General features: G+C 48.7%; 1 protein-coding gene across 1 annotated transcript; it reads left to right on the top strand.

The window, feature by feature from the left end:
• The first annotated feature begins 6,269 nt into the window (after positions 1–6,269).
• On the top strand, positions 6,270–18,831 carry KIF22 (kinesin family member 22). The gene is made up of 14 exons (XM_008586541.1): positions 6,270–6,364; positions 10,588–10,783; positions 12,243–12,370; positions 12,462–12,616; positions 12,845–13,054; positions 13,135–13,365; positions 13,502–13,655; positions 13,784–13,919; positions 15,863–16,031; positions 16,826–16,994; positions 17,402–17,469; positions 18,267–18,479; positions 18,566–18,625; positions 18,714–18,831. The coding sequence occupies exons 1-14, from the start codon at positions 6,280–6,282 to the stop codon at positions 18,759–18,761; spliced, it is 2,022 nt and encodes a 673-aa protein (XP_008584763.1). The 5' UTR covers positions 6,270–6,279; the 3' UTR covers positions 18,762–18,831.
• Positions 18,832–19,288: the final 457 nt, after the last annotated feature.

Raw genomic sequence — 19,288 nt, 5'->3', positions numbered from 1 at the left:
GGGTTCAGATCCCATGTAGGGATGGCCGGTTAGCTCAGTGGCTGAGCGTGGTGCTGACAACACCAAGCCAAGGGTTAAGATCCCCTTACCGGTCATCATTTAAAAGAAAATAATAATAATAATAATTCTACTGGAAAGTAGTATTATTCCTGTCTTTCAGATAGAGTCACCAAGACAGAAAGCAGCTGATGTGTTTGTGGGTGCATGAGAGTCAAAAGGGCAGATGTCAGAGGTCCTGGATGCCCGCCCCCCACCCCACACAAATTACACCACTGCCCATTCTCCAGTATTTAATAACTGAGCAAAGCTGAGCAAAAAACATCTTTTTTTTTCTATTCTCTGCTTCAGTTTGCCATCACAAGGAAACTCACCCAGAAACCCTCTAAACCTTGGTAAAGCAGAGGAAAATGACATCTCTTGGACGCAGGACAAAACTGGGGCTCAGAAAAGTTATATTCCTTCATTCAGTCATATTACAAGTATTTATTAAGTACCTGTGGTGTGTCAGGCACTCTGCTATATGTGGCTACTTGTTCATAGTCACAAACATACTAGTAGCAAAGTCAGGATTAAACCCAGGTCTTTCTGATGTCAAAGCCTGGGCATTTTCATGCATCCATGATTTTCAAACTTCTTCAAATCAAAATCTTACAAGGAATTCCAGTATGTGAAGTACAAAAAAGCAGTCGCTTTGGTTACAGTGGGATTGCACTGCCCTGAACCCTATCCACTCTGCCATCCCGTCCCATTTTTCCTGCAAAGCAGCCCATCTAAAGTCCTGATGAACCCCTACGACTGGAAAGAGCACAGGCAGAAAACCATGTTATGCTTTCGTCACATGAGTTTTGGCAAATGTATACACCCATGTAACCCAAACTTCTATCAAGATATAGGGCATTACCATCACCCCAGAAAACTCCCTCTGGGCCCTTCCAAGTCACTTCTTGCCCCCAACTTCCAAGAGGTTTAACCTGTTTTGTATTCAGTATGTTATGATGTTACATGCCACATAACCTTAGGAAAATTCCGCTATACACTCGTGAGAAAATAAAAGTGAAAAGGCACATAACATCTTAGTATTATCATAAAAACAGTTTTAACTTTGCAGAGGCCAGGGATATCCAGACCACATTTTGAGAATCCTTCCTTGTTCTGTGGATTGCAATGTTTTGTTTTCATTAATATACTTTTGTCTTCTCAAGGCAACCTCTGCAGAGCAAGCTTCACCATTGCAGTGAACATATCAATTCATCCACGCACAGCAACCACCAACGCTGATCTCAGTGCCTTCAGGAAAGGACCTTCTACCGAGAATTACCTGTGGGCTGCTCAGCAATACCCCAGCTGAGCCCCTTTTGGCAGTGTCCCCCCACCCCCATGCCTCTTACATAAAAGTACATGAAGTGAAGGGAAAGGGTGTCCCCATAGGGCAGACTGGCATGGCTTCCTGGCCACCTGTGGTGCTCCATTATCTTTCTGAGGACTCATTCTTCTCCACGGGGCCCCCAAGCCTGGTCCCCCATTGTCCAGCACCCATTCTCTTCTCCATCACTGCTGCTGTGCCTCTCACCCCAGAAGATCCTCATTTAATCTTCCTGGGCTGGAAGGAAGAAACATCTGCTATACCCACTATTCTCTTTCTGATTTGTACCATATAAATCCTACATCCTACTCTCCTCTGCCCTCCTCTGCTTCTTAAAGATTTGAAAGTTAAAACAAACAAAAAAAACCTGTTTCTCTTTGAATATCAGGTGTTTATCCACCCTAATTTCTATCATGCATATGCACATCCTTAAAACAACCGTAGGAGATAGATTCAACCATTATTCCCTTTTAACATCTGAGGAAATGGAGGTACAAAGAGGTTAAAGCTCTGTCCGGGTGGCCTGGCACCAAAGCCCTGTTCCTAAGCTATTTATTCAACCTTAGAAGACCTGTCTCATTGATCTATGCACCTGTCTCATTGATCTATGCTCTTTCCACTATTCCTGGTGGGTATCTTACCAAATATCTGGGAATTGACAACAAATGTGAAAACCCAAATAGCCCTTTTTGAAGGGCAGGGAAGACCGAACTGCCGACTGTCAAAGTCAGTGGTTCTCAAAGTGTGGTTCTCCAGGGACTTCTGGGGGTCCTTGAGACACTTTCAGGAGGTCTGCAAGGTCAAAACTATTTTCATAATAAAACTAAGATGCTGACTTTTTCCCTTTGTATTCTTTCTCTAGTATATGGTTTTCTTTTTAATTGAATCATGATTATACATATTTTGGGGTTTTAAAATTGACGTATATTGATCAAATCAACTTTATTAGCATTATTACAAATCGTACTTATTCTTTATGTCCCTTATCCAATCTCCCTCCATCCCCTTCTACCTCCCCCCTCCCCCCTCTGACAACCCTAGATTTCTTCTTTACTTCTGTAAAAGTAATGGTTACTCTGTAGATTTGTTGCCTAGATGATCTGTCCAGTGCTGAGAGAGGTGTGTTCAGGTCTCCCACTATTATCATAGAGTAGATGTTTCTTCTATCACTCTGGAATGGGCTTTGTGGAGAGAGACATCTTCTTCTTTTCTTTGGTCTCCACTGGTGACTCTCCATGTGTCAATACACTTGAGTGGCTGGCAGTCCATCTGCACAGAGGTTGTGACATATAGCCACTTTTGCAGCCACCATGGCTATTGTGGTGGCTGTGGGGCCACCCACTTGCAAGTGGTGTTTTTGGCGTGTTCCTTACCTGGTTGTGGGAGGAGGACTCAGTCTCCAGCCCCATACCTCAGGACCCCAGGCAGGCCCTGTGGCAGCAGTGGTGTGCCTGGTTGCAGGAGGAGGGGTCGGTCCATGGACCCAGAAAGATGTTATTGCAGAGCAGTTGGGTGGGAGCAGGAGGGAGGAAGGAAATAGGGTGGGAGAAGGAAAAAGGAGGGGGGTGTGGTTGAGGCGCATGGCACTCCCCTCATTCCTGCAGGGGAGACCAGGGGGCTTCCAGTGGTGGCTTGGTCATTGCTGAGCTGAATGCAGATGTCAGAGGGGTGTGACTGAAGCCCTCTGCCCCTCACTGTCCCAGTTCAGGAGCCTAGGGTGTTTCTTGCGATGGCTAGGTGGTCATCGCTGGGCTGGGTGTGGGTGTTGGGGTGGGCATAGCCAAGGCCCTTGGCCCCTCACTGTCCCAGTTCAGGGGCCCAGGGCACTTCTTGCAGCAGCCTGGTGGTCATCACTGGGCTGGCTGTGGGTGTTGGGGGGCATGGCTGAGGCCCCCGACCCTCCCACCTCCCTTGCTTTGGGGCCCAGGGAGCTTCCAGTCCTTCTAGATTTTATAGGTGTTCTTTGGTGAAGTAAGACCTTTACTAGTTAATATCAATGGGTATTTTGTTTTTTCTTTCAGTTCTGTGTTGGATTATTCATGTTTCCACTACTTACAAACTCTGCACTGGAACTAATTTGTTGTCCTTTGCTTACTCCTAAAATGGGGGAACTTCCTGTGGGGACCAAACTTGAGCCCTATGGTTGAGCTAAATTGCTGCTTTGCTGCTGATTCCCTGGGGAAGGCTTTAGGTGCAGCTCAGGTTTTCATTGTTGACCTTGTAGGTCCTTCTGGGTCTCATGAGATCTGGTACACCTGGATTGTGGAGAGACTCTGGTCTGGGCCTGAGACTTTTCAGCAAACTGCTCCCCCTGCAGTTCTATATTCCTGACCAGTCTCCACAGAGTGGTCCTGTGCTGACTGGGGAGCAGATCAGCTGTCTATGCTGTGCCCCAGTGTTCCCCCAGTGGGCCCGTCTCCCCCACCACCTGCACTGCAAACACTTCCCATGGACGGGCCATGTGCAGGTCCCTTGCATTAACTCACCAGCCTCTGAGTGGCTTTTTTCAGTTGTTATGGCTCCTTGCTCCTTTGTGAGTCCATGGGAACCCTGTTAGGGGTCTTGCTGGCCTGGGGGCCACCAAGGCCCTCTTCTCCCCTGCCACCTCCAAGCAACTCATATGAAGGGCACATCTGCAGCTCTTGCCAGCTCTTGCTCTGTGCGCTCACCAGATCCAGCCTTGAAGCGGCCCGGATTCGAAATGGTAGGTGAGATCTTTTCTTTCTCTCACTGTGGCTTCTCCTGCCTGCATGTGCTCTGTGGGTCTCTCCTCCTCTTCCCCTGAGCTTTAGTGGCCCCACCTTGGCTGTTGTTGCTTTTTAATAGTTGTAAATTGGTTGATTTGTGGGAGAGTGACGCTGGGGACCATTTATTCCACCATCTTGACCAGAAGCTATGGTTGAGTTTAAGAGACTATATGATGTATGCTATCACAGAATGCAGAAGCAGATATGAGAATCCAGCTAGGCGTTGGTTGGTTAGCTCAGTTGGTTATAGCACAGCCTATAACACCAAGGTCATCCCCTTACTGGCCAGCAGAAAAAAAAAAAAAAGATTAAGAGAATGGGGCTATTTTTCCCTTAAGTCAGACATTAGATTTGTAAAAATATAAACCATGCAACTTTTTCATTAATTTTTTGCTTTGGAGGGCCGGCCCGTGGCTCACTCGGGAGAGTGCAGTGCTGATAACACCAAGGCCACGGGTTCAGATCCTATATAGGGATGGCAGGTTCGCTCACTGCCTGAGCGTGGTGCTGACAACACCTAGCCAAGGGTTAAGATCCCCTTACCGGTCATCTTTTAAAAAAAAAAAAAATTTTTTTTGCTTTGGAAAAAAAAAAAAATTTTTTTTTTTTAAATAACTCCGAACCCATGGCCTTGGTGTCATAAGCACCGCACTCTCCCGAGTGAGCCACGGGCTGGCCCATGGAAAAAAAATTTTTAATTAAAAATGTTATGTAACGAGTTTGTACTTGCAATTTTTGGTACTTTTAAAAATTGAGATATAATTTGCATACAAAGTTTACCATTTTAAAAGTGTACATTTAATGGTTTTAAGTATGTTCACTGTTGTGCAAGCATCACCACAACTCATTCCAGAATATTTCCATCACCCTAAAAAATCTGTTCCTCTTAGCAGTAGTCCCAATCCCCCAACTGCTCACTATCCTCTGGCAATCATTAATCTACTTTGTCGCTATGAGTTTGTTACTGTAATTTTAAAGTGCATTAATGTTATCTTTAACTTGTTTTTTTTTTTTTTTTTTTTTCCTAAAAAGATGACCGGTAAGGGGATCTTAACCCTTGACTTGGTGTTGTCAGCACCACGCTCAGCCAGTGAGCGAACCGGCCATCCCTATGTGGGATCCGAACCCGGGGCCTTGGTGTTATTAGCACCGCACTCTACCGAGTGAGCCACGGGCCGGCCCAATGTTATCTTTAACTTGTTTTAATTTCTAATACAGTAAATATGAATAAAAACCCAAATAAACAAAACATCTTTGGAGGCCTCAATTTTTAGGAGTGTAAAGGGACCCAAAGACTCAAAAGTTTAAGAACCACTGATCTAAGATTTTTGTCTTGTTTTTCAATGGGGTGGAACATAACAAACGTCTAAACCAAACCAGGGCCATACCAGGAGCTCAAAGATGGAATGATCATCCCTGGTTAAGCTTCCATAAGGGATAGGGAACTACTTAAAAGAGCATTGAACCTATAACGACACAGGATATTGGGTGAAGTAGACCATGCAACAGACCACGCGTGCCCTTAACTGCCACTCCGATGTGCTGAGCAGAGGTCGCAGCATCGACGACTGGCACTGAGATCCCGCAATGCACAGAAACGACTCCAGCCCCGCGGACGCGCGAAGCAGCTTGAGACAAGAAACTGCAGAAAGTGAAGATCACTTTCAATCGTTTAGAATCATCCCGTTTCCAGGCAGCATCTTCCTTATTCGTATAACCACCTCTTCTGCCACTTAAATATCGAAAATAGTAGTCAGCGTAAGGAAATTTTTGGAGAAATCGATTAAGTGTCTTCGATCACTATCTGCTTGATTCGTCCCAACATTCATAGCTATTTGAGGGGGTTACATGAGGCGAATAGCCTGCACTTGCAAACGCATGCCTGGAAACCCGAAAGCCTGAAGGTAAAATCCCAGCTCCGGGCGGCGCTCAGCAGCCCCCGGAACTGCCGCCGCCGGTGTCTGGGTTCGCTCTAAGAGCGGGCCGCGACGTCAACGGCTGCGCGGCCAGCGCGCGCATGCGTCCTCCGCCAGTTGACGCTTTCTGGTCGGACCCGGAGGCGAGCCCCAGCGGGCGGGATAGTTGGAAAGCCACTAGCAGAGGCTTCCGGCGGCAAGTGGCTGCGATTGGTGGGTCCTAGGAGAGAGGGCGGGGCGCCGGGGAATTCGAATGGGTGAGGCGGACCAAAGGAGGGAGTGTGGCCGCTGGGCCTCGGCGCAGCTGAGGCGACGCGAGATGGCGGCGGCGACTTCAGGTACGCGAGTCCAGCCTGGGCGAGGCGGGGCACCGAGGTCTGGAGCCCTGGGTGTGATGCGTTGGAGTGTGATCTGGGCTCCGCGGGCTGGCCGGGAGAGGCTGGAATGGCGCGGGATCGGAGACGGGAGAAGAGGGGACTATGGGGGTCGCAAGCTTGTCCGCCCGTCTCCTCTTTCATTCTCGCCGTTTCCTGCTCTCCGCTCGGGCAGGAGACCCGGGTGGAGACGCGGCCCCGGCCCAAGCCTTGGTTTGAGCCTGGCGCGCTTTTCCTTTGTGAGCTTCAGTTTCTTCCTCTAAAATAGGGCCAGTGACCCCATCTCTGGAGATTTCTTGATTGAGGTAGACAAAAGTGGCCGACGCTCTGGTCGTAAGGACAGAAAGAGGGGCTGGATGCGTGTTTGCGGGGGAGGGTTCTGTGTGTGGCTTGATGTTTGGGTGCGGAGAGACTCCTGAAAGATGCACGAGGGGAGGCTGAGGTTCAGACCCGCCTGCGGCTGGGTGAGAGTTGGCAGCATGAGATGCTCCGAGATTCCACAAAAGGGAAATAAGGGACTGTTTCCTTTCACTCTTCCGTGGAAGTGAATGCTGTTTTAGGGTTGGAAAGGCCGTTAGGACACTCAGAATTTCGCATGAGAGTACTTGTTTACGTGGGCCTCCCCTTTCCGCCTGTAGACTGAACTCAGATCAGTGGTTATGGTGGGCACTACAGTAATTTATCTGAGCCCCTTACTGTTTGGCAGGCCCCCTGGGGAAAGAAACAGACATTTAGGAGAATGCCTAATACCTGTTGAGCCCTTGCTACATGCCAGGCACAGTTATGAGCATTTTATGGTGATGAACCATTTAATGGCTGCACAATGCTAAGAGGTGGTTACTATTATTGTTTCCATCTTACACGTGAGGAAACTGAGGCATAGAAAGGTTAAATAGCTTGCTTAAAGTTAACATAACTAGTTAATATTGAGGCCTGAATTTGCACTCAAGCAGTCTAATTCTAGAACCTCTGCTCTTAATCATTATGCCCAAGTACATGCTATTCTTGCTGTCTGAGCACAACCTCCCCTCACACTTCCAAGATCCACTGTGTCTGGTACATAGTAGATATCATACAAGTGCTTCAATGAATATTGTCCCTTTCCCAGAAGAGCCTGTTTCAATAGATAGTCACATAAATAGATGTAATATGACGAAATACAATGAGAGATTTATATGAACTGCCATAGAGAGTGCAGAATCTGAAGTAAACCCTTGGGTATTCTGAGAGGATTTCTTTTAAGGAAGTGATATTTGAAGTGGTTTCAAAAGTTCGATAGGAGTTTGCCAGGCCTTGGCTGGGAAGAAAAGAATACCAAGTGTTTCTTATTTATGATGTAAAGAGAGGCCAATGATGCTCTCTTGGCTCAATTTCCTCATCAGAGAGAAGGGTTAAGCTGAATGAAAGTTCTCAGAGTTCACAGTCAGATGGAGATGATGATGAACATGTAATTACAGTGAAGTGTGATGAGTGCTTGGAGGGAGGAGCTAGAGAGAGCCGTGGGTGCACCTGACACAGCCTTGGTGGAGTAGTAATGTCTACAAGAGGAGGGTTTTTTTGTTGTTTTTTGGTTTTGGGGTTTTTGAGGAATTAAAATTTAATTGTTTACTTCAGTTACTTGGGTGGGAGAGCGGTGGTAAAGATATTAGCATGTACAAAGGCCCAAAGGTGTGAGAGAGCATAGTGTTTTGTAGGAACTGAAGGAAATTCATCATGGCTGAGAACTTCCAGTGCAAGGAAAGAAGTGCAAAGAGAATGACTGTAAGGGAGTGAGACTGGAGGCAGGGAGACCAGTTGGGAGGCTGTTGAGATGATGATGACCAAGAAGATGGAGAGGCATTTAAGACAGAATTGACAGATGTTAATGATTAACTGATGTGAGAGGTAAGAGGAAAGGTGGAGGTAAAGATTCTCATCTTTAGGATTGGTGCCATTCATTTATGTTAAAGAGCAAAGGAAGAGGAGGAGGAGGTTGCCGCCCAGAGATGGGGAAGGGTTGGGTTTAGGGCAGATGGACTCTGAGATACCTGAGAACCCTCTAAGAGGAGATATCAGGGCAGCAGCTTGGAATGTGGATCTGCAGTTTAGGAGAGCACTCTGTTGTGGAGGGGTCGAATAGGAGTCATCTGCCTTAAGATGGTAATTGAAAGCAAGAGAGTAGGTAACCATACCTGTGAAATGAATCTGAGTGGTCTTAACTGGGGGCAGTTTTGTCCCCCATGGGACACTTGGAGATGTTTAGAGACATTTTTGGTTGTTACAATTTGGGGGTGGGGAGTGCTACTGGCATCGAGTGGGTATGTGCTAAATAGCCTACCATACACAGGACAGCCCCACAACATAGACTTATCGAGCCCTAAATGTCAATAGTGCCAAAGTTGAGAAGCCCTAATCTAAAGAGAGGACAGAGGAACCTAGGAAAAACATTTAAGACTGGCAGAAACTGAGTGAACAGAGAGCTAGTAAGACAGCCAGGGAAGTGGGTGACATGGAAACTGGGGGAAAAGTGTGTCTCCCAGGGAAGTCGGATAGGATTGGGACTGAGTAGGGAGGTCGTTGGTGACCCCTGCTGAATAGTGAGAGCAGAAGCAAGTTGTAGGGGTTGAGTGAGTAGCAAGAAAGAGGATGTAATAACAGCAGTAGCAGCTAACATTTACTGAGCACTTGCTGCCAGGCACTCTGTAAACATTGTGTGTGTACATTATTACTTTGAATCCTCACAATCTTATGAGGGTAGATACTGTTGTTATTTTTATAAAGAGAAACTGAGACTTAGAGTGGTTGACCTTCCCAAGGTCACACAGTTAGTAGGTAGAACTTGTATCTGACTCCAAGTCCAATGGGGATACCAGATGAAGGGGCTGAGAAGGCCTGCAGGTTCGTATTAATGGACTTTAGAGTTAGACCTTCATTTGAAGCTCTGTCACTAACTAGCTGTTGACCATGGGCAAGTGAGCTAACCCCTCTGTATTGAGGTTTTCTCATCTGGAGAATGGAGGATGAATATAAAACACTGAGTTTTACCAAGTACTAGATGCTGTCTGAGCACTTTTACATGAATTACCTTTACAATCCAAATAGGTGTTTTTATTTATTCCCATTTACAGGTAAGTAAATTGAGGCACAGGGATGGAAATCATCTCCCCTGCTTATGTAGTTAGTTGTAAGTGGCAGAGCTGGGATTTGAACCCAGGCCATTTATCTTGAATAAGGAGCCTACCTGCTATGTGCTAGTCACTGTGCTGGCACTTTACCTGTTATTGCTTCTTTTAAACCTCACGAAGCTTTTCCAAGGCCCACCCCACTACATTTTATAGACAAGGAAACCAAGGTATATGGGTGTTAAGTCACTTGACCAAGGTCACAGTCTAAGAAGATTCAGAGCCAGAATTTAAATCCAGCTCCTGTCTGACCAGAGTCTATGTTCTACCTCATAACAGATTTCCCCTTCCCTTTGTGTTGATCACTGAGCTTCCTTAAGTGCTTCTATATCTGCTTTCTTTCCTTGTTATCTCAAAAAACTCTGGGAAGGCGAGGCAGAGGAGGCTCCTACACACATTTTTGACAAGTCTATGAACCTCTTTGCCCCTCAATATTCTGTACAGGTGCATCTGCAGGTTTTTACCTGCTTGCTCCTGATTTGCAGGATTGCTATGAGGAGCAAATGAGAACTAGAAGTCCAAGTGCTTTGTAAAACATAAAATGACAGTTTGGGGGGGCATGTGTGTGTATGTGTGCATACATACATCTTAGTATTATAAACCCCAGGTGAAAAATAGAGGCACAGAGAACAGTCAGGTGGTTCATTGTCTGGTTTTAGTAAGATGTCAACTCTTTTAATTTTTACAACAACCCTGTGAGGTGCTAGTCCACTACACCTTAGCAATTCAAAATGTGTTCCAGCATTGCATCAGCATCATGAAGTCGAATCCACATTTTAACATGATCTTTCAAGGTTATCTGTATACACATTACAGGCTGAGAAGGCTGCTCTACACCCCACTGGACCTACTTGTAAAGCAGGGAAGGAACTGGGGCCGGGCTTGGGGGCACCCACCACACAACCAGGGCAGAAAGAGCTTTCCCTGAAGTGAGCTATGGCCTCTAGCCCTCCCAGCAAAGTTGGTGCCTCCTTCCTCTGTGCTGCCACCATACTTCATGCCTAAAACTTATCTTCTCTCCTCCAGGAGCCCGTCGCTGTCGGCTAAGCAAGGTGGGGCCTGGCCGGCGCCCACCTCCAGCTCGAGTGAGGGTGGCTGTGCGACTGCGGCCATTTGTGGATGGAACAGCTGGAACAAGTGATTCCCCCTGTGTACGGGGCTTGGACAGCTGCTCTCTAGAGATTGCCAACTGGAGGAACCACCAGGAGACTCTAAAATACCAGTAAGGTTCAGGCCCCTCTTCCTTCCCTCATGCCATCACCTCCCTCTTATAGGCCTGCTCGCTTCATTGCTTGCCCAGGGAGTTTCTCAAAGCCCCCTGCCCAGGATCCTTGCTCCCTCCTTAGCACAGCTTTGTTCCTGCACCTTCATTGGTTCATTCAGGAAATGTTTGCGGTGCCCACCGGGACAGGTCCTCTGTAGGATACTGAGGGGAGAGACTAGAGGCTGAATGAGACACACATTACTGTTCACAGTCTTGTGGGGGACATCAACACAAAGGGAGGAAGGAGCAGCAACAGAGCAGGGGATCCCCAAGTAGGGTCTGGGGGATGTAGGAGAAGGGTTGGGGGAACAACCCAGGCTACAGCTGGGTAGTCAGAGGAGACCACCAGATTTGGGGACAGAACTCTCAAGGGCAGCTACTTAAAAATCCTATTGGGGATTTAAAGTTCAAACTTCTTAGCCTATTATTCTAGGCCAGAAGGTGGCAAACCACAGCCTACCAGTCAAATCTGACCAGGAGTCTTTTTGTAAATAAGGTTTTATCATTTATTTACATAATGTCTATAGCTGCTTTCCAACTACAATGGCAGAGTTGAGTAGTTGTGAAGGGAGCTATGTGGCCCACAAAACCTGAAATATTTACTATCTGACTCCTCACAGAAAAAGTTTGCCAACTCACATTCTAGGCCCTTGACAGTTTGGCTTCAGTTTCTTGCCAGCCTCATCCCCCCAACACATGCTAAACTTGCTGTGGCCTAAGCCATGGCTTTTCCACCAAAGTGCAGTAAGTGGGCTACAGATATGTTCCAGTCATAAGCAGCATCCTCTATTTACCCATTATGGTGTACAAATACTACTTTCTATATATACTGCCATGTGAAAAAGATTGGGAAGCCCTGCCCTTTCATACAGTGTCTTGTGTGCTATTCTCTTTTCTAAAAGAAATGAAATTTATTTCTTATAGTTTTGGAGGCTGGAAAGTCCAAGGTCCAGGGAACACATCTGGTGAGGGCTTTCTTCTGGGTTGGAACTCTCTATAGAGTACTGTGGTGGCCAGGGTGTCACATGGCAAGAATGGCCTGAGCAAGAGACAGTGTGCTATTCTTGATATTTAGAATTTCTTTCTTTCCCTTTTCTCTGGCAAAATCTTCCTTCCTTGAGCAGCATCAGTTACTCCTTCTGGTGTGTTCTCATCTTTGTTTCCTGAATCACAGTAAAGAATGGGTATCTATCCCACTAGATTGCAGCATTCCCAAGAGCTGAGACATCAGATTCATGTCTGTATTCTTAACACCAATGCAGAGACTAGGACAGAGTAGGTGTTCAGTGGACGCTTTATAAGGTTTTTCCACAAGAAGAGGGATAGAGACTTCCTATTAAATCCAAGGCCAGTATCCTCTAGGTTTGGGTGGAGATGGAGCCCCCCACTAATTCCCTCCTTTTCCTTCTACCTACAGGTTTGATGCCTTCTATGGGGAGAGGAGTTCTCAGCAGGATATCTACGCAGGTTCAGTGCAGCCCATCCTAAGGCATTTGCTGGAAGGGCAGAATGCCAGTGTGCTTGCCTATGGACCCACAGGGGCAGGTGAGGGAGCCAGACAGGGAACAGGTATGGGTCAGAAAGGGCAAGGGAAATAGAAAGGAAAACCTCACATCTTTCTCCACTCTTTCCCCAGGGAAGACGCACACAATGCTGGGCAGTCCAGAGCAGCCTGGAGTGATTCCCCGGGCTCTCATGGACCTCCTACAGCTCACAAGGGAGGAGGGTGCTGAGGGCCGGCCATGGGCCCTCTCTGTCACTATGTCCTATTTAGAGATCTACCAGGAAAAGGTGAGGCCCTGCTCTGGTTGGGAGGGAAAAACAAAGGGTCAAAGTAAGACCCAGTTCTAAAACATGAAGCTCTGTTCTAGCAGGAAGGAAAGGTGAAACCTAGTAATACAGAGATTGGGGTAACATATGGTACAACTCTGAGAATCCAGCAGAGGAAAGGAGACTGATTCCCACGGAGTAATCAGCCCGTGTATGGAGAACTGGCCCTACATCTCACTGCTCAAACAGGTATTAGATCTCTTGGACCCTGCATCGGGAGACCTTGTGATCCGAGAAGACTGTCGGGGAAACATCCTGATTCCAGGCCTCATGCAGAAGCCCATCACTAGCTTTGTTGATTTTGAGCGGCATTTCCTGCCAGCCAGTCGAAATCGGACTGTAGGAGCCACCCGGCTCAACCAACGCTCCTCCCGCAGTCATGCTGTGCTCTTGGTTAAGGTGAGGCCTATTGATTGAGGTGAGGACCTGGGAAGCCCCTGGAGCCTAAGCTAAGCCTGGGGCCCTTGCTCTTACCCCAGGTGGATCAGCGGGAACGTCTGGCCCCATTTCGCCAGCGGGAGGGAAAACTCTACCTGATTGACTTGGCTGGCTCAGAGGACAACCGTCGCACAGGCAACAAGGGCCTTCGGCTGAAAGAGAGCGGAGCTATCAACACCTCCCTCTTTGTACTGGGCAAGGTGGTGGATGCACTGAACCAGGGCCTCCCTCGTGTGCCTTACCGGGACAGCAAGCTCACTCGCCTATTGCAGGTCAGGCTCACCCATCTCAGGGCAAAAGGGCTGGAGAACGAGGTTCTCAGGCCTGCTGGGGGGCTGGGGAATAGCAGTCAAGGAAAAGGAAGGTGGGCTTCTGACCCTCCCAATCTGCCTGATCCCTGTCACTCAGGACTCTCTGGGTGGCTCAGCCCACAGCATCCTCATTGCCAACATTGCCCCTGAGAGACGCTTCTACTTAGACACAGTCTCTGCACTCAACTTTGCTGCCAGATCCAAGGAGGTTATCAACCGGCCTTTTACTAATGAGAGCCTGCAGCTTCACGGTGAGGACTGGAGGAGGCAGGACTGGAAAGGCTGGGTCTGGTCAATTGGGGAGTTTGCTGAAGCCACCAAGTATCAGCACAGAGGCTGACTACCCCCCATCCTTCCTTCACTCCCAATCTTCTCCTAGTCATGGCACCTGTTAACCTGTCTCAGAATGAATTGCTAGGCCCATTAGAGGCAAAGAGAGCCCGAGGCCCTGAGGAAGAGGAGATTGGGAGCCCTGAGCCCACAGCTGCTCCAGCCTCTGCCTCCCAGAAACTCAGGTGAGCAGCGGGGCCTTGGATGTATCCCTTTTCCTATTGTGTCTAGGTTTGTTGCTGCAGTAGGTTGAGCCTGTCAGATCCTTAAGCAGAGACACCTGTGAACCCATTCCTCTCCCAGAGAATCACTAAAAATCCTACTCCAAATTCACTGAAGTGCTAAGATCAATCCTCAGTGCTGCTGCCTTGGGGACGACCAAAGGAGCCCTCTCCATGGGCTCCTTGCCCCCTCCCTTTCTGTTTTCTGACCGCTTTAGTCTGCCAGCAAAATCTCACATTTTAGGGTAGCTGTTTCAAGGACGAGCACTTTTGTTTCTGTTTCAATGAGTAATCTGGATCAGATCTTCCAGGTGCAGAGGATGAGAGCAAAGCAAAGGAGACAGGAAGAGATGGAGAGAGATGGCTCGCTGAGACCTCACACTGTATGTTAGGGTCCGGCCCCTCCATGACTCTCCAAGGATTTGGCTGCTGTCCTAACTTTGTCCTGCTTCTACCCTTAATCCAAGGAAAGCCTTTCTAAACCAAGTCCCTTTTTGTGTTTGTGGCTTCTCATCCTAATTCTGTTGCTTCACCTCCTGGCCCAGTATGCACTAACCCTCAGGTAAGAGGTGACCTGAGGATTACTTTCTATATCTGGCCATTTTACCCTCCCTGACTCCAAGGAGCCAACTGCAGTTTTAACTTTGCCCTGTTTCTACTCCAGCCCAAATAAAGCCTCTGTACACTAAATCCTAAGACTACTGAACAAGGATTGGTGCACACTCTGCCCCAGGGAGCTGTTGTATTTGAGGAAGATGCCATACACAAAAAAGATTCTTGCTCACTCGTAACCCCAACTCTGTCTTGTTTTTCTGAGCTATCTAGTCCCCTTTCCTATATGCACAAACTCAGAATCTTACACACAGGCACATCCATATTACATGTGAACAGGCAAACTCTCTGCCCAGAGATGACACATGTCAGACCTAGACAGACCCTGACCTCGGGGGGCTTACTTTTTGGGAGGGGGGGAGGGGAGTAAGATGGAAACATCATTATATCATGTCAGGTAGACAGTATAAGGAAGGAGTAGCTATTTGTTCTGAGAGCCAAGAAGGAAGAAATGACTTCCAGTGCCCACATATTTTCAGATTCTGCTCTTCCAAGGCATTTGCACATAAAGAACAAGATAGTCTCTGTCCTTGAGGAGCTAGTCCACAGTGCAGGAAAGAAGAGGAAGAATCAAGCTGGGGGGCCGAGCCTGTGGCACACTCGGGAGGGTGCGGCGCTGGGAGCGCAGCAGCGCGCCCGCTGTGGGTTCGGATCCTATATAGGGATGGCCGGTACGCTCACTGGCTGAGCGCGGGGCGGCCGGTCTCAAAAAAGGACAAAAAAAAAATCAAGCTGGGTATCCTGGGAAAGGTGGCATCAAACTATGAAAGATAATTGAGATCAGATTTGTGGAGGTGAGGTGGAAGGAATGGACACTAGATATTATCATGTTCAGATTAAGTTAGGACCTTGCTTGAACAGGCCTTTCTTACTGGCCACAGGATAAAGGCTTAGCATTTGAGGTCTTCGGTGGCTTTTAAAGCCCTGATAAAGATGACTTCTGTGACACTTTCCCCAACTACTCCAAATGGACAAGCATTCACCCCTTCCTGGTACCTCATCATGGTCTCTTAATTTCCTCATTAGATAGTGCCTCAGATCCCTAATACCTGGCATTCACGTGTTCATTAAATGCTCATTCTTGTCTGATCTCCTGGCATATCTGAGAGGTTGCTTCACCTGATGAAGACATTCTGCTCAGAGAGATTGGATGACTCATTCAGTGTTGCCCAGCAAGGTAACCTTGGGCTTGTGGAGCCACCAGATAGGCAAGGTTAAAGCATGATAAGAGGAATCCTGCTGCTGGAGAAAGTGAGGAGAGAAGGTAAGCAGAGAATAACTCTTTATCTGCTTAGCCCCCTGCAGAAGCTAAGCAGCATAGACCCAGCCATGCTGGAGCGTCTGCTGAGCTTGGATCGTCTGCTGGGCTCCCAGGGGAGCCAGGGGGCCCCTCTGCTGAGTACCCCAAGGCGAGAGCGGATGGTGCTCATGAAGACAGTGGAGGAGAAGGACCTGGAGATTGAGGTAAGTGTTGTGGGAGGTGGGAGCTGGGATTCCTGCTGACCTCAAGAAGCAGTCCTACTATCTTCAGACAGGGAAAGACATTCAAAGGTTGGACTAGAATCTAGTTTTCACCCAACACTGGAAGCTTGCCAATGAATGTCTTCTGTTTGAATATCTTAACGTGGCTGAACTTAGGAAAATAATTAGAATTAGATATGAGGAGGTGAGAGGGAAAAATTCCAAGTAAAAGGAACAAGTTAGGGCTGGCCCGGTGGCGCACTCGGTAGAGTGTGGTGCTTGGGAGCGCGGAGGTGCTCCCGCCGAGGGTTCGGATCCCATATAGAGACCGGTCTGCTCACTGGTTGAGCGCGGTGCGGGCGCGACACTGAGGGTTGCGATCCCGTTGCCGGTCGCGATCCCGTTGCCGGTCGCGGTACGGGCGCAACACCGAGGGTTGTGATCCCGTTACCAGTCATGAAAAAAAGACAAAAAGGGAAAAAAAAAAAAAAAAAAAAAAGGAACAAGTTAGACACTGCATTTCCTAAAACCCAGCTCACATTAACTACTCTCTGCTTGAACCGTGTTTCCCTTCAATATTTCCAGAGCCTTGTACTATCTCTAGGCATCCCCTTGGTCATTAGAAAGCCTTTTATTATATTGGGCTCCACATGTCTCCTGGTAGCTTCTCCCAATTGGTCCTAGGTCTGCCCTCCAGGGCCTTGCATCCGTGCATACTCACCCTCCTAATTCACTACACTTCAAGCTTCCCTGGAATTGGGTCTGGGTCACATCCTCTCCCTGATCTTTTCCAACAGAGGCTTAAGATGAAGCAAAAAGAACTGGAGGCCAAGGTGCTGGCCCAGGAGGTCGCAGACCCAAAGGAGAAGGAGAACTGCGCTCCCACGGTGCTCAGACCCCTTGCCCGTCGCACAGTCACAGTGGCAAAGCCCCTGAAAAAGGCTGTGGTGATGCCCCTACAACTGAGTAAGTTTGGCTCCAGAGACCAGGAGGGCTCAGATAACAGAATCCCATAAGGGAGGAGGCGTTACAAGAAGCTACTCACGTGCCTTATGTCCTCCCACCATATGCCAACCCTAGGGAAGGGTGAAGAGGATCTGAAGCAGGGATGAGTGCTCTGCCCTCAGGTGTTTCCTACAATGGGGTAGACATTGATTATAATGCAAGACCAACTGAGATTCTTGTTTGTTTGTTTTTTTGTTTTCAACTGAGATTATTTTCAAATACAGGTTTATAAGAAAAGTCATATAGAAATGACAGTTAACTCAGGTTGCAGGGGAGCTGGGGAATCAGAATTGGGAGAACCAAGTGGCTACCAGGGAGGGTGCAAAGTGGCCTCTGCCCTGAATCCAGTTCTCAATTCCTGCTTTCAGTTCAGGAACAGGCAGCATTGCCAAATGCCGAGATCCATATCCTGAAGAAGAAGGGTCGGAAGAGAAAGGTGAGAGTCGCTGGAAGCTTGGACTATATTGAGAGGCTTGGCGAAATCAGGGGAGTGAGTCTAGGGGGAAGAGCATTGGCATTGGAGTTACAGGACCTGGCTGAAACCAGCTATTTATATGTGTTCCAAATTTCTTACTCTCTGAGTGCAGTGATGGAGCCTCGCAGGGCATTTAGGGTGATATGCAGCGATATATATGTACCTAGCAGAGTGAGTACCCACCACCTGTTACTTTCCTTTCTTCCTAATGGCTCTCACCCTCAGTAGCTCCTTACTAGGTGCAATATGCAGCCTGACTCCTCCCCTCTACAAACTTGAGAGTTCCCTGCGGGAAGTATGACCTAAGCATTCAAGAATGAAACACACATGCAGGCACACACACCAGGGCGCCCAAAATGAAACACCACTAGGACTATCCCAAAACTGAGATGACATGGGGGCGGGGTCATTTATTATGTTCTCCCATGGATTTTTCCCAGCAGTGAAGGAGAGCTTATTCTTATTAGAGACTGACCAAATTTAAGAGCTTCCTTTGTGCTTTACCTTCATTAACTCATTTGATCTTCACAGTAACTCTATGGGAAGAGTACTGATATTACCACTAGGTACTAATATTGCACTTTCACGAGTCACATAAAATGAGAATTAGCCTAGAGAATGACCAGAGGGCAGGATTTCTGGACACCTGACGGGCTGGAGAGAGCAGGAACGCAGCTGCTGCTGGGATCCTAGTCTTGGCAGAGGAATCCAAAGCGCTTTGCTGTCGTTTCTGTCACTCACCTCCCCTTGCCTCATAGCTGGAGTCCCTGGATGCCTCAGAGCCTGAGGAGAAGGCTGAGGACTGCTGGGAGCTGCAGATCAGCCAGGAGCTACTGGCCCATGGGCGCCAAAAAATATTGGATCTGTTGAACGAAGGTTCAGCTCGGGATCTGCGCAGCCTCCAGCGCATCGGCCAGAAGAAGGCCCAGCTCATTGTGGGCTGGAGGGAACTCCATGGCCCCTTCAGCCAGGTACCAGCCCAGGGAAGGCGGCCCTGGGGTGGGGTGAGGTGGACCTGGCCGCCTAGGCCCCTTCCCCATTGCTGCTGTCCTGCCAGGTGGAGGATCTGGAACGGGTGGAGGGTATGTCCAAGAAACAGATGGAGTCATTCCTGAAGGTAAGGTGGCGGCTCTGCCCCTGCCTCCCTGAGTTGTGCCCTGCCCGCAGCTCTAACGTCGCTCTCCCCCTTCCCTCCTGTGTTGCAGGCCAACATCCTGGACCTCGCCGCGGGCCCGCGCTCCAGCCCCTCCTGACTGTTGTCTCCTTGCTATCTTTTTAATCCTTGTATAAGTGCGTGTTGTGTAAATACAGTTTACTCCTGTGCTGCAGCCTGATTTTTGGAACGGCGGGGCGGGGCCGGGGCCAGAGGTTGCTCTTGGGGCCGGCCACGAGATCTGCCGATAGACTCCTTCGGGCGCCATCTTGGGGAGGCCATGGGCCAGCGCAGGATTGTAAATAAACCTCTGGAGTGGGGAGGGGAAGGACGGTGGCCGAGAGGAAACAAAAAGCCGCAGCCAGAGCCCAGGACCGACGACCGTTAGGCGGGCGCGCGCTTAGGGGTTAGCCCCGCCCCACCCGTACCCCGGCGCGCGCTCCCCTATTCTCCCGCTCCACGACGACAGCGGTATCGTGCGCGTACGCGCGAAATAACGGCCGCGGGAGGGGTAGAATCGTTGTAGGGAAGAGAAGAGAAACCGCTCTGCCTCCCGCGCGCCCACCACCTGCGCCGTCGTCAACCAATCAGCAGCCGTCTCAGGGGTCTTGCGCTCGGGGCGACTCG

This window comes from Galeopterus variegatus, unplaced genomic scaffold (genome assembly GCF_000696425.1).
Source record: "Galeopterus variegatus unplaced genomic scaffold, G_variegatus-3.0.2 Scaffold4015, whole genome shotgun sequence".
In the NCBI taxonomy this organism is placed as follows: Eukaryota; Metazoa; Chordata; class Mammalia; order Dermoptera; family Cynocephalidae; genus Galeopterus; species Galeopterus variegatus.
This window is presented reverse-complemented; position numbering and strand designations above follow the sequence as displayed.

What these genes read in the sequence shown, in the direction of transcription:
- KIF22 (XM_008586541.1), top strand. Translation starts at nt 6,280, where the DNA reads ATGGGTGAGGCGGACCAAAGGAGGGAGTGTGGCCGCTGGGCCTCGGCG. An exon ending in TAGAGATCTACCAGGAAAAG is followed by an intron (nt 12,617 to 12,844) that starts GTGAGGCCCTGC and finishes CTGCTCAAACAG; the next exon opens with GTATTAGATCTCTTGGACCC. An exon ending in TCCATGGCCCCTTCAGCCAG is followed by an intron (nt 18,480 to 18,565) that starts GTACCAGCCCAG and finishes CTGTCCTGCCAG; the next exon opens with GTGGAGGATCTGGAACGGGT.